Source organism: Piliocolobus tephrosceles, chromosome 4 (genome assembly GCF_002776525.5).
Source record: "Piliocolobus tephrosceles isolate RC106 chromosome 4, ASM277652v3, whole genome shotgun sequence".
NCBI lineage: Eukaryota > Metazoa > Chordata > Mammalia > Primates > Cercopithecidae > Piliocolobus > Piliocolobus tephrosceles.
In genome coordinates, this window is record NC_045437.1 from 55,880,792 (window position 1) to 55,898,764 (window position 17,973).

The 17,973-nt window shown below is 37.8% G+C and overlaps 1 protein-coding gene across 2 annotated transcripts; it reads left to right on the forward strand.

The window, feature by feature from the left end:
• Positions 1–1,097: 1,097 nt before the first annotated feature.
• Positions 1,098–2,749, forward strand: LOC111541538 (putative malate dehydrogenase 1B). Of its 2 annotated transcripts, XM_023210430.2 has the most exons (2): positions 1,098–2,519; positions 2,598–2,749. In XM_023210430.2, exons 1-2 carry the CDS (start codon positions 1,114–1,116, stop codon positions 2,746–2,748), a joined length of 1,557 nt encoding a protein of 518 aa, XP_023066198.1. In that variant the 5' UTR covers positions 1,098–1,113; the 3' UTR covers position 2,749. The 2 variants fall into 2 exon arrangements, with proteins under 2 accessions (XP_023066198.1, XP_023066197.1); XM_023210429.2 differs by having other exon boundaries at positions 1,098–2,749.
• Positions 2,750–17,973: the final 15,224 nt, after the last annotated feature.

Here is a 17,973-nt window from a genome sequence, read left to right on the forward strand (position 1 = left end):
GAGATCGAGACCATCCTGGCTAACCTGGTGAAACCCCGTCTCTACTAAAAAAAAAAAAAAAAACTAGCCGGGTGAGGTGGCGGGCGCCTGTGGTCCCAGCTATTCGGGAGGCTGAGGCAGGAGAATGGCGTAAACCCGGGAGGCGGAGCTTGCAGTGAGCTGAGATCCGGCCACTGCACTCCAGCCTGGGCGACAGAGCAAGACTCCGTCTCAAAAAAAAAAAAAAAAAAGTGATGAAAATTCTACAATAAATTTTAAACTCAGTGTTGGGTCTTAAGAACATTTCCTTTAAAATATGAGGAATGCAAGGATGCCCACTACCAATACTTCACTACAACACTATACTAGAAGTTCTAGAAATGGAATAAGAAAAACCATTATAAGAATTGACAATGTATACACAAAGCTATAATCATTTAAAAATGATATAATTGTCTATAGGAAGCTCAGAAAAATTAAACATAAAATATTAGAATTAATAAGTGCAAGGTTTCTGCATATAGGATAAAAAGCATAATGAATATTTTGTGTATTAGCTGAAAACATTTGGAAAATAAATTTTAAATGACATCATTCTTAGAAGCAGCAAAGAGATACACTACCCAGGAATAATCAAACAAAACATGTACAAGACCTGTATGTAACTGTGAAAAAAATATATATTACAGAAGAGTTAGATATATGGCAAAACATACCATGTTTATTGATATAAAAATTAGTTTTTTTAAAAAAGCAATGTACCCAAAATTTAATTCCAAATGGGATTTTAACACTATATTTTATGGAATTTGATAGTAATTCTAAAATGTGGAAGAATAAAGATTAAAGCATTTCTAAGACACTGATGAAGAAAAAGAAAGGACTTCCCTACATGACTCAAAACTTCACTATAAAATTCAGTAATTAAATCAATGTGGTGAAGGAATAGGACAGATTAGTAGATACAGAAACAAATACAATAGACTGGTAAGTTAAGAAATAGTCACATGCACATGTAGAAATCTGATACATGGCCAAGCCAGCATTGCAGAATAGCAAGTAATGGAATGACTGTTCAAGAAATAGTGGGAGGAAACCGCGAAGCCGCGGTCCCTGCCTGAGTCTCTCTCAACCATGGCCAAATTAGTCACTGCGGGTAGAGCAGATTGTCCACATTATGCTAAAACAGAACTTCTGGCAGACTATTTACAAAAGAATCTTCCTGATTTTTGGATACATAAAATCACACAACGTCCTGAGGTTTGGGAGGATTGGCTAAAAGATGTGTGTGAAAAGAATAAGTGGAGTCACAATAATTCCCCTATCATATGGAGAGAGCTGTTGGATCGTGGAGGAAAGGGTTTGCTTTTGGGAGGATATAATGAGTTCCTGGAGCATGCCCAGCTTTACTATGATGTCACCTCTAGCATGATGACTGAGTTGATGATGGTAATTGCTCAAGAGAACCTGGGGGCACATATAGAAAAAGAGCAGGAGGAAGAAGCCCTGAAAACTTGCATCAACCCCTTGCAGGTCTGGATCACCAGTGCCTCTGCTCCTGCCTGCTACAACCTAATTTCCATATTAACGAGTGGCGAAGTGTTTGGGATGCATACAGAAATTAGCATAACTCTATTTGACAACAAGCAGGCAGAAGAATATCTCAAAAGCCTTGTTGTGGAGACCCAGGACCTGGCGTCACCCGTCCTGCGCAGTGTCTCCATCTGCACAAAGGTGGAGGAGGCCTTCTGCCAGGCCCATGTCATTGTGGTGCTGGACGAAAGCACCGACAAGGAGGTGTCCACTCTGGAGGACTGCCTCCGAAGCAGGGTGCCTCTGTGCAGACTCTACGGGTACCTGATAGAGAAAAATGCTCATGAATCCGTCAGAGTCATCGTGGGAGGGAAAACCTTTGTGAACCTGAAGACAGTTTTACTCATGAGATATGCCCCACACATCGCATACAACGTTATTGCTGTGGCACTGGGGGTGGAAGGTGAAGCGAAAGCCATACTGGCCAGAAAACTGAAGACAGCTCCTTCATACATTAAAGATGTGATCATTTGGGGTAATATCAGTGGAAATAATTACGTTGATCTGAGAAAAACAAGGGTGTACAGATACGAGAGTGCCATTTGGGGATCTCTTCATTATTCACGCCCTCTTTTAAACTTGATTTTTGACAGTGAGTGGGTAAAAAGAGAATTTGTAGCAACTCTTAAAAACTTGACCACCATAGGAAGACAATTTGGAGGCATTTTGGCTGCACACAGTATAGCCACTACGTTGAAATACTGGTATCATGGCTCACCGCCTGGGGAGATTGTATCTTTAGGAATACTGAGTGAAGGCCAGTTTGGTATTCATAAAGGGATCGTCTTTTCTATGCCTGTGAAATTTGAGAATGGAACTTGGGTGGTTCTTACAGATCTCAAAGATATTGAAATAAGTGAACAAATAATGACCAGAGTGACAAGTGATCTAATTCAGGAGAAACTTGTCGCACTTGGAGACAAGATACATTTTCAGCCATACCAATCAGAAACTGAACTACATAAAAAAGATAAAAGGATCTCCTTACCCATCACAGATGACAGCCAGGAAGAACAGGTCTCAGATGAACATGAAGATCTGGTCCCTGATGAAGAAAAAAATCTAGTTATGTCAGACGCAGCAGATTTTCTAAATCGGTTTCCTCAAACCACCTTTGAAAAGCCACAGAGTCTTGAGTTCCTAAATGGCTTTGAAGGCAAAACTGTGGAATCCTAACAGATCAAATTGGATGAAATACATAATTACTTGGTAGCATAATAAATATAGAAATAATTTACATAAATGTCTATATTGAAGGAAGAATAATTTGAAAGATTTATGTCAGTCTTAGATAATACCATGCAAGGCAATTAAATCACTGTGACAACATAAAGGTCAGAGTTCAGTTATTTTGCGTTACTTGTGTCCACTTACGTTTGTTTAATAATAATTGCATTTTCTCAGAAAAAAAAAAAAAAAGAAATAGTGGTAGGATAATTGGTAATCTATAGAGAAAAAATAAGGAATTAATACATCACATAGAAATCAATATTAGAGTGGTAGGCACATAAATGTGAAAGACAAAACTTTAAAACCTTTAGAAGAATATAGAGTATCTTATATATGACATAAGAAGCAAAAATTATTAAGAAAAAGAGTGATATCAATTATATTAAAAATAAGAAATTCTGCTTACCAAAAAACATCATAAAGGACTTCTGTCACAGGTCAGGAGTGGTGTCTTCCACCATAAACAATTAGAAAACTGGGCAAATGCATATAAAATCACTCTTTGCAGCCATTAAACAATAAGTACTACTTAACTAAAATCCCTAAAAGAAAGAGAAAAAAATCTCTTTTTTTTCTCATTCTTTTGATTACCCCATATTTCTACTTCTAAGCAATTTTTAGACCAAGGAAGTGGGATGCAAAGAGAACCTGATGGTCTCTCAGTGAGTAGAGGAGACAGAGAGGCTAAGATGGTGGGAACTTACAGGACAGAGTAATAAGAGGAAGGAACTACACAGATAAAAATCTCCATACATTTGTGGACCTTTGGAGTCTGGCCAAATACTAAGTTGTTCACTCAGAGGGTAAAATAGACAGGTGATGAACAATTTTCAGGAAAAGAAAATATTCTGGAGAGCTATAAGCCAAACAATTCCAAGGGTTCACACAAGGCCTCACAAGCCAGAATGGAGAGACCTTGCCGAACACATGGAGCTTAAAGTAGAGACCCTAAACAACAGCAATGTAATGGGGGAGCTAAATTGGCCCTAGTGTAAAGACTACAACATGTATTGTCCTTAAAAAGGCTTTAAAACTGGCCTTAAAATAATGAAACAGCTATGCCAGAACTGTAATTCCCTTCAGGACAAAAGGCCAACAGTGTCTATCTAAGTAAATACAACTCATTATACATATGGACAACATTTACGACGTCTGAGACCCAATCGGAAATTACCAGTCATGCAATAAAAGAAGGAATATGTGACCCATTTCTAGGACGAAAACAAAAATCAGTAAATAGAAAGAGATTTGGGAATCACAGAGATGATGAAATTAGCAGACAAGATAATTCAAATACCTATCGTATTACTCAGCAATTAAAGGAAATGAATCACTAATACATGTCATAAAAAGAAAGAATCAACAAAGCGTTGAGTGAAAGAAGCCAGACACACATGTTTACACACTTCATTATCCCTTGTACTTAAAGTGACAGAAAATGCAAAATTATGGGGACAGAAAACAGATCAGAAGTTGCCAAGGGCCAGAGATAGAGATAGGGAATTTGTTGCAAAGGAGCAGGAAAAAACTTTGTAAGGTGATTAAATCGCTTTGGACTTTGGTAAACTTAAGAGCATTCTTAATTTGTGAAAATGTTTCTCGATTGTGGTGGCAATTACATGATTATATACCTTTGTCAAAACTTACTGAACTGAGTATGTTGAAAGAATAAGATTAGTTGTATATAAATTATATTTTAATAAACCTGACTTTTTAATAAAAGAAGGTATAGTCCTACTTCCTGAGAAGTGCATCATTAAATCTCATTGTTGTGCAAACATTATAGAGTGTACATACAGAAACCTAGATGATATAGCCTACTACACATCTAGGCTAATGGTATAACCTATTGTTCCTAGGCTACAAACATTTACAGCATGTTACTGTAATACTCAATAGTGTCGGCAATTATAACACAATGGTAAGTATTTATGTATCTAAACATATCTAAGCATAAATAAGGTACAGCAGGCCAGACGTGGTGGCTCACACCTGTAATCCCAACACTTTGGGAGGCCGAGGTGGGTGTATCACCTGAGGTCAGGAGTTTGAGACCAGCCTGGCTAACATGGTGAAACCCCATTTCTACTAAAAATACAAAAAATTAGCCCGGCATGGTGGCATGTACCTGTAATCCCAACTACTTGGAAGGCTGAGGCAGGAGAATCGCTTAAACCTGGGAGCTGGAGGTTGCAGTGCAGAGGCCGAGAGTGTGCCATTGCTCTGCAGCTTGGGCAACAAGAGCGAAACTCCGTCTCAAAAAAAAAAATAAATAAATAAAAAATAAGGTACAGCAAAAATACAGTCTAAAAGATTTAAAAACTGGGCCGGGTGCGGTGGCTCAAACCTGTAATCCCAGCACTTTGGGAGGCCAAGACGGGCGGACCACGAGGTCAGGAGATGGAGACCATTCTGGCTAACATGGTGAAACCCCGTCTCTACTAAAAAATACAAAAAAAAAAAATAGCCGGGCAAGGTGGCTGGCACCTATAGTCCCATCTACTCCGGAGGCTGAGGCAGGAGAATGGCCGTAAACTCGGAAGGCGGAGCTTGCAGTGAGCCAAGATCTGGCCACTGCACTCCAGCCTAGGCGACAGAGCAAGACTATAGATACAGGGCACTTACAAGAATGGAGTTTGGAGGACTGGAAGTTGCTCTGGGTGAGTCAGTGAGTGAGTGGTGAGTGAATGTGAAGGCCCAGAACATTGTTGTACACTACTTTAGACTTTATAAACATTGTACACCTAGGCTACACTAAATTTATAAAATAACAAAGCAATTGATCTACAATGGTAAGATGGCTACAGCACTACTAGGTGATAGGAATTTTTCAGCTCCATTATAATGTTATGAGACCACCGTCATATACTTGCTTAGTCATTGACCAAAACATTGCCGTGCAGCACATAACTATAACTGTGTGAAAACAGATAGAATACAAACAAGAAGAATGGAAAATTAAGAAAACAAAGTACTGAAAACAAAAATCTCAAAGAACAGGACAGATAGCAGATAAGACACTGTGGAACAAAAGATCATGGAAATACAAAACAATAACAGAAACTACCCAAAATCAAGTTCCAAGAAAAAAAATAAAATAAAAGAGTAAAGCTGCAATGACCTGGGAAAAAAATATTACATTTTCTAGCATGCATCATTAGAGTCCTAGAAGGACTAGAGAAGAGGAGGAGAATGGAAAAAAACACATTTGAAGAAATAATTCGGGCTTCTTGCTTGTGCTTAGGTGGTAGACATCTGGAAAGAACTTTGTTTTACCCCTAACAACAAGAAGAAGCCCGAAGATAACAGTCTTTGCTGCTCTTCCTTTGCAGTCCTAAGGCTTTTGTTCCACAGGGGAGAAGGATCTGGACAGGGCTGCCTCACTTTACCTGACTTCATTGACAGCCCATCCTGATCTTTGATTGCCATGTGAAAATCTGCAGAAAAGAGCCTACAGCGGTGTGCAAACTCCCCTTGTGTCTCTGGGTCCCAGGAGGTCCTCTGGAGTTCTGAGACACTCCTGGGATCCGCAGGAACTTCAGAGGAACTCGTGGGACCCATTGACACAAGAAGAGTTTGTATCCTTCTAGTCTGTAGAATGCTGTTATAAAAGAAATATCATAGACCAGGTGGCTGTTTTGTATAAAATCTACAAAAATACACTGTTTAATGAACCAACTGAAGAGTTAAAGTTGCACAAAATCAACTAGAATAAAAATCCAAGGAAAGGCAGACACTTCCAAGAAATGCTTGGGCATGTGAACTGACTCATCTGGAGCAGAACACAGGAGATGTATGAACCAGCATATAAGTGGGTAAGCTAAAATTTTTAGCAAGGTACCAAAGGCCCAATGTAGGTGAGTGTGAGAGACTAGAACTCCTGCATCCACAGACTTAAGGAGAGTTTGCACCCCCTTGCAGGATCTTTTCTGTAGATTTCCACATGGTAATCAAAGATTAAGATAGGGCATCAATAAAAGCAGGTAAGTCAAGCAACCCTGTCTAGATCCTTCTCCCCTGTGGAACAAAAGCCTTAGGACTACAAAGGAGGGCAGCAAAGACTATTATCCCCACAGCTTAAAATTCACTGGGGGGGGGGGGGGGGGAAGAAGAGAAGATGTCCTCTGTGCTAAGGAGAAGGGCAGAAAACTACTGGCCTGGGCCTACACCATTATAGGTCTGGGCTGGGAGAAATCATTACCAGTAGGCCTACAGTCCAAATTGTTAAGAGATGTTCTTCAGGCAAAAACATAAGTAAATAAATAAATTGAAAGCTTAAATCTACACCATGGGTCACCAAACATTTTCCATATAGAATCAGTAAATAGTTAAAAAGTAGGTTTTATGAACTGCACAGATTCTGCTGCAAATCCTCAACTCTGCCATGGTGACATGAAAGTAGCTGTATACAATATCTTAGTCTGTATTTATTATGCTGGTATGATAGAAATATTATAGACCGGATGGCTATTAAACAACAGAAATTTATTTCTCACAGTTCTAGAGGCCAAGAAGTCCAAGATCAAAGTGCCAATAGATGTGGTATCTGATGATGACCCATTTCCTATTCATAAATGATGTCCCACATGGCAAACAGAAAGCACTAGAAGTCTCTCTCAGACTTCTTTTAGACGGGCATGAATTCTATTGATACAGGCAGAGCCCTCATGAACTAATCAACTCCCTAGGGCCCACCTCCAAATACCGTCACTTGGGGGGTTAGAATTTCAACATAGGAGTTTTTGAGGGACACAAACATTCACACCACAGCCTACAATATGTAAATGAATGAATGAGTCTGCATTCCATAAAACTTATTTACAAAAGCAGGTGGCACACTGTCTTGTGTGTTACCCTAATCTACATGGGAAGGAAGAATGTCCGAAATTGTAAATTCACAGGTAAATGTAAATTACTTATTTTCTCATTTTTTTTAATTAAAAACTTTCATTACTACTTCCCTAGAGCAAATTTTAATGAAGTAAATACAAGATATTAATTTAAAAACCCAATTATGGAAATAGAATACTTAACTAGTAAATTCAAAAGAAAGTCAAAAAAGGAAGAGAAAACAAAAAAATGAAACAAATAGCAGGAAAATAGATGTTATACAATTTTAATTATGTAAAATGGAAATAGTTTAAATACACCAGTAAAAAAGCAGAGGTGCCAGGTGGCTCATGCCTGTAATCCCAGCACTTCGAGGGCTGAGGCGGGCAGATCACTTGAGGTTAGGAGATGGAGACTAGCTTGGACAACACGGCGAAACCCTGTCTCTACTAAAAATACAAAAATTAGACGGGCATAACAGGCGCCTGTAATCCCAGCTACTCAGGAGGCTGAGGCATGGGAATTGCTTGAACCCAGGAGGTGGAGGTTGCAGTGAGCCAAGATCACACCACTGCACTCCAGCCTGGGTGACACAGTAAGATTCTATCTCAAAAATAATAATAATAAATAATAAATAATACATAAAAAGCAGATGTTGTTAGATTGGTTTAAAAGGCCAGCTGTATAATAGAAGTGCATTTTTAATATAACAACACAGATGGGTTAAAAGGAATGAAAATAATAGAACATATAAACAAATTACAAAGCAGGATTGGCTACACTAATATCAGACAAAGTAGACAAGGACAAGGACAGGGAGTGTTGTCAGAGATAAAGAGGAACTGCATAGTTTCTGACAAATGAGTCTGTGAATATTCTTATTTTATCAGTACTGGCCACTTTTAAGATTTTAACATTTTCTTTGTTACCAGATTTGATTAACAATTTGATTAAGATGTGCCAAGTATAATTTTCTTTGGAAATAAAGAGGATTTGGTCAGGTGCAGTGGCTCACATCTGCAATCCCAGCACTTTGGGGGGCCAAGGCAAGTGGATCACTTGAGGTCAGGAGTTCGAGGTCAGGAGTTCGAGACCAGCCTGGCCAACATGGCAAAAACCCGTCCCTACTAAAAATACAAAAAAATTTAGCTGGGCATCCTGGCACACACCTGTAATCCCAGCCTCGGGAGGCTGAGGCAGAATCGTTTGAACCCAGGAAGCAGAGGTTGTGGTGAGCTGAGATTGTGCCACTGCACTCCAGCCTGGGTGACAGAGTGAGACTCCATCTCAAGAAAAAACAAATACATAAGTAAAAAAAATAAAGATGTTCAATTCATCAAGAAGATGTAATAATCCTAAATATGAATGCACCTGAAAGCAGAGCATCAAAATATATGAAGCAAAAACCAATGAAACCAAAAAAAAGATACAGATATATACATGAGAATTTTTAAAGAATGGAAATGAGACTGGGCACGATGGCTCACGCCTGTAATCCCAGCACTCTGGGAGGCCGAGACAGGCAAATTATTTGAGGTCAGGAGTTCAAGACCAGCCTGGCCAACATAGTGAAACCCAGTCTCTACTAGAAATACAAAAGAAAAAAAAAAAAAAATCCACATGTGGTGGTGCGTGCCTGTAATCCCAGATACTTGGGAGGCTGAGGCAGGAGAATCGCTTGAACCCAGGAGGTGGAGGTTGCAGGTTGCTCCACTGTACTTCAGCCTGGGTGACTGAGCAAGACTGTCAAGAAAGAAAGGAGAGAGAGAGAGAAAGAGAGAAGAAAGAAAGAAAGAAAATGTAATAATCTAATAAACAGAGGACAAGAAACTAAATAGGGATATAAAAGACTTGAATAATACAATCAAACACAATTACTGAATTGATACATTTCACCCAACACCAGAAAACATACCTTTTCAAAATGTACAATTCAGTGCACTTAGGATATTTACAAAGAAAATACCAAGGAAAAAAAAAGTTAGAAACAAGCAGAAAAAATGAAGCTTAGTTTAGATGTCAGGCTGCTTAATTTTTACTTGCTGTAAAAATTAAAGCCCTCTAGAAAAGTCTTGGTTCACCATTCTACCTCATTGTATCTCATCAAGTTGAAATTCCAAAAATGTTGTATCATATTCAAAAATAAAATCATAGTTTTAAATATAATTTTTTATTCTCCTTGAGGTCGCAACGATTCTCAAGGGAAAGCTTTTTAAAAAAAAATTCTGAATGTTCTGAGAATAATTTCTTAAATAAAATATTTAATTAAATTAAGACCACAATACTGCCTTATAAATCAACTATAAATGAAGTTAGTTTAAGCTGGAAATATCTTAGTTATTTTATATATATTTATTACAAATTGGTAACTGGTTGGCAGAATCATTCAGGAAAATACTTTCTTAGCAGGAATATATTTGTCCATGAATTTTCTATAAGTTTATGCCAGTTTTATGGATCATGACAGCAGTTCTTGATCTGCATTTTCCTAAAGAGTTATAATAAGAATGTTCTTCAGGGATTGCCATCTAAAGTGTAATGAAGGACATTGTTAAAGAAAGTGTCTTTTGAGCGTAAATTAAGTATCCCTAGAGGCTGAGTGATAATAAAATGCATTTTTCATATGCTCACCAGAGAGTGAAAACATCAATAACACGAACTGGAATGATCTTCCTTGTTCAGAAATGCTATTCTTCTTACTATAACTTTCCATCACTTTAAACTTTGTCAATTAGGAAAACAAACATTTATACAGAAATAAGTTATATTTTACATTTCCAATGCAAATTGTACCTCTATTTTGAAGTATTATAAACAAGACTATAAGGAAAGACTGCAACTGCCTAGTGGTTCACCTTGCCTGCTGTCTAGACAAAGCCTATTTATCAAGACAGGGAAATTGCAATACAGAAAGAGTAATTCACACAGAGCCTGCCGTGTAGGAGACTGGAGTTTTGTTATTACTCAACTCAGTCTCCCAGAGCATTCAGGTGATCAGAGTTGATTTAAAGACAATTTGGTGGGTGGGGAGGTTGGTTAGGTTGTAGATTAAATCATAGGGCATTATTGGCTTCTTGCAGAATCAGTTCCTGGATGAAGGTCACAGGATCAGATGAGCCAGTTTATTGATCTGGGTGGTGCCAGTTGATCCATCAAGTGCAGGGTCTCCAAAATATCTCAAGTGCTGATCTTAGGAGCAGTCTAAGGAGAGTCAGAATCATGTAACCTCCAACTGCATGACTCTTAAACCATAATTTCTAATTTTGTGGCTGATATTAGTAGTCTAATTCCCAGGATAGGAGGTTTGTTTGGGGAAAGCACTGTTATCTTTGTTTTAAACTATAAACTAAGTACCTCCCAAAGTTAGTTCAGCCTACACCCAGAAAGGCTTCAAAGTTAGAAGCAAGATGGTATCAGTTAGGCTAGATCTCTTTTACTGTCTCAGTCGTAATTTTGCAAAGTTGGTTTCAAAACATTTAAAATGCTTTAGTGAACAAATCATGTTCAAGAAACACCTACAACACCTTCTACAAACATATATACAATCAAGTACAGTTTAGAACTATAGGGTAGAAGGAAAATTTCCCTCCCATTGCTGCTCTTTGAAGTTTCACTGCAATGACTGACAAGAGACAAATTAATAGGAGAAAATTCATAGACATTTGTTAATGTGCATAAGCATAGAAGCCATATAAAATATGAAACTCAAAGAATACACGGTAGATGAGGCTTATATACCTTCTTCATAAGGGAAAAGGAGAAGGGGAAATATAGACAATCTGAGGGGTTCTAAATGATTTTTATTGGAATTGAATAAATCCAAGAGGCAGATATTATCTTTTAAATTATTCTCTTAGGAAACTGAATGGGACCAGCAAGTTATGGGAAGGTGAGGGGCAGAGCTATACTGTGAACAAAGGTTTTCTAATTATGTAGATAAAGTCTCTCAGATAATTTCTTGAAGCTACCCTCAGAAGAATGGTTGAAAAGTCTCTCTCAGTGTGGTGATGGCTTTTAGTCTCTTCTCCAGTGGTTAATCTTTTCTGGTTATTTGATGATATTCCTTGGGAGGGGATCTTAAGACAATTAGCTTTCTTTTACAAAGAAGTTTCATTTGTCAGATAAGGAAATTCCAAAGAGAGCCTATTCCTGTCCTTGAGGGAAGAAGAAATAGAAGATTAGAATGTTTTTGCTGAGGCAGCCTCTAAGGCCTTCTAATTCTAATATACTCAGAAGGTCAAAGCACCATACTTTGGGATCATGTTCTCTGTACCCTAGCAATAGCTCTTGTTTGTTAAAATGTAACTTCTAAGAAACACTTACAAACAATACTTCGTTCAATCAATATTTATTGAGCACATACTCTGTCTTCTTTTAGGTACCTGGGATACATCCATGAATAAAAAAATAGGAGACAAGAAAGGGAAATAAACAGTAAAAAGAATGAATAAGAAAATTATCTAATATTTTAGAAGGTGATAAATTATATGGGAAAAAAAGTAGAGCTAATTAAGGGACATCAGAAATGGTGGACAGGGTATGGGAATGGTACAGGATGCAATTTAAATCTGATGCTCAGGATACCCCTCATTGATAAGGTGAAATTTTTTAAAAGATTTAAAGTAGGTAAGGAAGTGAGCCATATTTGAATATCTGGAGGGAAAACAATCTAGGCAAAGAGGGGCCAATGCAAATGTCCTTAGTCAAGTGCGTGTGTGGTGGGTTTTGCGATCTCCCTATTTTGGATAATATATTTGCTTTTCTCCCAATCCTGAAGGAAGGATTAAATCTTTGGGACTTCTCTTTACTTTCTTCATGTGGAGTTGCTTAGCCCTTCCTGACCCTGTGTATTATATCCTTCTTGGCAGTATCTTCCCCCTCAGCACTTTTATGCCTCCTGCAAAGATGGCTACAATTGCAACCAAAGCAATCACCTTGATTTCTCAATCTCACTGTTCTGATCATGGATCTTTCTTACTCTGTCAGTAACTCTCTACCACCTCTAGAGAAAGTTTGAATTTCTTAGCAATTAAGGATTTCTTGGCTCTACTCTCTCATCTGCCTTTTTATCTTCATGGTCCCATTCCCTCCCTCTAGGCCAAAATTGGACCACTAACTTTCCATAATGATCCTGGCACTTGCAAACCCTTTATTTTCCTCATGCTCTTCTCTCTCCCTATAATGTCCCTTTGCCTCCATCTCATCCTGTTGAAATTGAAATTCTTCTTAAAGGACCCACACACCACTTCATTTCTTAGATGTTTTCTGATTTCCCCAACTGATATGATGGCTCCCTCTTCTGAACTTTCAGAGCACTCTGCACCACTCTTGACTCATGTATCATGCTCTGCTTTGTATTATGTTTGCTTTTAATATGATATTTGTCTTCCAGTAAATTGAAGTCTCATAAATTTGGGCACCAAACATACATTTATAAAACTTACACAAAAATATCTCATACATTTTTTAGCATCAACAATAGACAACACAAATATGCAATCAATAAAATGGGATGAACATGCAACTGAATTTTTTAGGAAAAAGGAAATATACATTGAATTGGGATTATATTTGTCATGTTGATCAAGCTTTATAAATATGGTCTGTAAAAAGGAATATAAAGACAGCTATGAATGACTATAAGCTTCTTACCAGAAAGGTGTTTTTAGCAACAATAGAAGTAAAAAACTGACTCTCGGACTATTAACTTATTTGAAAGCCAACATTATAATAATGAACCATTATTAAATGAGTATTGTATGCTTGGCACTGTGGTTACTACTTTATTGGATTTACATTATTTATTCCTCACAAAACCCTTGAATTACATGTTCTTGTTATTCTCTTCATTTTCAGTTGAAGAAACACGGGATATGTTTGGTTGAGTAAATATATTAAAAATTATGTTTTCACAACATCATAGATAACTGTTCTGAGGAATTAGAAGACAATTTTTTCTTCATATATAAATGTATTTATAAGTTTGTATACATTTATTGCTTTATGTTGCTCTTCTATGAGCACTCTTGGACTCTACCAGAATCTCACTTTTATTAATTGAAAAAAGTAGGATGACTTAGTTTTAAGAATTAAGGTTTCAAAGCACAAATCTGGATTAATAAATCTAGAAGGTTTTTTTTTTTTTTCATAAAATGACCACAGTTATATGTGTTACTAAAAGTGGTCAACAATGAAAACCATGTCCTTCACAGATTTTACTGCTGAGTTGAAGGAGAATGAATTTTTCCACTGAAAGTTGGAGTGAAATTCTTAAGCCACCATCTAGTAAAATACTTATATGTGAATCCAAGTTGTCAGGATAGACTAACTGTTTTTTCTTTTTCTTCTAGACAGAGTCTCACTCTGTCTACCAGGCTGGAGTGCAGTGGCACGATCTTGGCTGAGTGCAACCTCCGCCTCCTGGGCTCAAGCAATTCTCATGCTTCAGCCTCCCAAGTAACTGGGATTACAGGTGTGTGCCACTATGCCAAGCTAATTTTTTGTATTTTTTAGTGGAGACAGGGTTTCGCCATGTTGCCCAGGCTGGTCTGGAAATCCTGAGCTCAGGCAATCTACCCACCTTGGCCTCCCAAAGTACTGTAACTTTTCTTTAATTGCTAATTATCTCCTGGAGAAGGGGGTGCTCCTACTGAAAGGCACAGGTATAGACTGTAATGACAAAGCCTGTATCTGCTTCATGAGTAATATTTGGCTTCACAATCCAAATGGCAGACTCTAGTCCTTCAAAGTCATTAGCCATAAAGAAGGGGCTAGAATATCTGGTTCTTTGGCAGGCCTTGCATGATAAGAAACTATCCTTTGAACCAGGCAATCAAAGAAGCCTAAGCCCCCGAGTTTAGAACTCGCAGAGACTACTGGTAGAGCATGTTTTTGTCCTTGACAAATTACTTCAAAAATAAACAAAATAAATTATTCTAATAGATGATGTACAGTATCCCTGGTGAACAAAATTAGATATAATTGATGCAACAGAAAGCTAAATACAATGGGAGTACCAAAGAGAGAGAAAAAAACTGTGTGCAAAGCAAGAGGGGTTGTTTATAACTGGGTGACATCAGGAAAATTACTTTAGTAACTGGAATATCAAGAAGGGATCATTTTTATGGAAAAGATACAAACCACAAATTAAAAATGATATGTTACCTCTATATAGAAAAAATCCTGGTCATTTAGTGTTTTTTAAGAAAAAAAAATATGAAGCAAAACACTCTCTCACTGATCATTCAGGTGAGCAAGTTTAAAGCATTCTAGTTCTTTTCCCTATTATGCGAAATCACTAGCAATACAATTGTAAGAATCAATTAAGTAAGAAACTTTTCAAAGTTAGGAACTGTGTATCTAGTGAAAGAATTTTGGTATCTACTGAAGTAATATGTATGATGATTTAAAATCAGCATGCAGCCTGGCGTGGTGGCTCATGCCTGTAATCCCAGCACTTTGGGAGGCCGAGGTGGGCGGATCACAAGGTCAGGAGATCGAGACCATCCTGGCTAACACGGTGAAATCCCATCTCTACTAAAAAATACGAAAACTTAGCCAGACATGGTGGGGGGAGCCTGTAGTCCCAGCTACTCGGGAGGCTGAGGCAGGAGAATGGCGTGAACCCAGTAGGCGGAGCTTGCAGTGAGCCGAGATTGTGCCACTGCACTCCAGCCTGGGCGACAGAGCCAGACTCCATCTCTAAATAAATAAATAAATAAATAAATAAATAAATAAATAATCAGCATGCACTTAATAAATTCCTGTTTAATATTTCTTTTTTAATCCTTAGGTTGCGACTGTAGGAAGTTTATGTTTATAGTTTGAGCCAACACTTCTGACCTTGGTTTCACACAGAAAAATTTAAATTTGGCATTCAGTTTCTCAACTAGAATTTCTAAATGTGTAAAATGGACCTTTGACCTAAGTGTTTATTATCATAATTAGCACAGACTGAAAACAAAGGACTTTAGCTCTGTGGTTTACTTAGCAAATAGTGCAAATCCCATAGTCCAGAAGGCCTTGAATAATGTTTGCTAAAGTATGTAGCACATTTTACAAAGCAACAAAATTTGTAGACAATCCCTAGCCTCCTGGAATGGAATAAAATTTCCTTCCCTCGATGGTCCACATCTATTTGCAATAGAGAGATATGTATTGATCTGTCATGCAGTGAATCTCTCTCTCTCTGGCCACTATTGATTTCAGTTTACCAATTGACAAGGTTCACAGACTTAGTTTTAAATGTGTTGAAAGTATATGTGCTGTCAAAGGACAACTATTTATCAAGGGAGCCTTGAAGCCATTGGATGAAATCAATTTGCCAGTAGCCTGTCACAGTCTACTAAATCTAGCAGAGTCGAAGGAGTGTGGAAAAGTTTCAACTGAACAAGCCCTTTACTCCACCCCTTGTTATAATATTCTAATGCTCCAACCAATTTCTAGGCATCCACTCTAATTAAACAAACAAGTATCTTCACTTATTTCACTTACTATGTATACTAAACTGGGCTAATTCTCAGAAAGTAGTATTCTAATAATGACCGTTGATTCATCTTGGGGCTCCAGGAAATCTATGTCACGTCCATGCTCCAGTTTCTCCATCTATGCAACACATATGGTAGCAGCTACTCTACTCACAGTTGCCATCATTCTCATCCTTCTCTAATTCACAGGGAAACACTGAGGATAAGTGAGAAAATGGATTCTACCCCCTAGCAAAAAGTCATTTCATTGGTACTCTTAAGAACAAGAGATGAGCTTCTAAACTTATACTTACAGTATACTATGTTATACTTCTATAGCATCCTCTCTATTGCCATACTGTGTGCTCCCTTCCCTACCCCAACATCTGTTAATATCTAATTACAAAAATAGGGAGCCATACTGGCCTTAAAGGGAGCAGAGTTTTATTTCCTGAATTACTGGGCAGGGAATCAACCCTTCTGATGCTGGTCAGTTCCCCCTTGTAGTCTACTTTCCAAGTGAGCATCGAACATCACAGAACTAAAGGCTTATTTTTTTCTTATAAAACACAAAGTGACTAGGATTTTTTGGTACATAGAGTTAACATATTATTTTTAATTTGTGGTTTGTGTTTTCAATAAAAATGATGCCCTTGTTCATAACCCAATTATTAAAATAAATTTTCTTAAGTCAGTATAGCTCCCTATTTTTATAATTAGATATTAACAGATGTTAGGGTAGGGAAGAGACACACAAGTGTGGCAATAGAGAGGATGCTATAGAAGTATAACAAAGCTCATCTCCTTCTTGTTCTTAAGTAAAGTAAGTAAATAGGCTTGTTTATTTAATTAGAGTACATGCCTACAAGTTCACCTGTGACTTGTAAGTAAAAGTAAATCAAGACCATCTCTATTCTTTGTCTTGGCTAGTAGTATTACCTATCCAAGCACCAATTTTTGTTTCAAGTGTTGCCCTGGAACCTCCCCTGCCTACCTTCAGCCTAGTCAGCACAATTTGCCATTTCTTCTATTACAAAGTCTCTTAAGTCTGTGGCTCTCTTAATATAATCTGTTATATCTTGTTTAGGCTCTTATTATTTCTTTCCTAAATTATTGCAATAGCTACAGATATGAGGAATTGCTCTTGCATTCTATTATTGCTAGAATTATTTTTAAGGCACCAAACTGACCATGTCATTTTCCTACTTACAATCCCCTGATGACTTCTCATCACTTATAGGAGAAAGTCTCAAGGCATTGAAATATAAGTCTCTCTTACCATTTTCAGCTACACTCTCATGATGACTGAATTCTAGTTATACCATTATACTCCTCCTCTAGGTTAGGGTTCCCAAGAATACGACCCTGGAACAGGATGGAAGGGCAAGAATTTTATCAGGAAAGTAGTCCCAAAAAGCACCAGTAAGGAAGTGTGAAACTGAGAATGTCAAGAGAAGAAAGCCAATTAGAGTTTACTAATAAATGATTACTTTTGTGGGCTCAGATGCACACAATTCACCAGCAGATACTGGGTGGGCATATGGAACACACTTCAGAGTTACCCCATCCAAAGAGCAAGGACGCTGGGATATTAGTTTTTCACTCCCATCTGTCACACTGAGAGCAGCTCGAGAGCACATTCATTTGTCCTCTCCAACACTTCAAGCCTGGCTGTGCAGGTTCGTGTGGTCAGAGGGGCCTTCAGACAGAGCTTAAGGAGCTGTCAGCCTGAATATAAGTAGGACACACACTAAAAATGCTGCTAGCTCGCAAATCTGCAAAAATTTCATGCTCTTTCCCACTTCTGGTATGCTTTTCTGCATTTCTTTTCATTTTTAATTATGTTGTTTCTATCTCTAGTGTCTTCACCTCACTT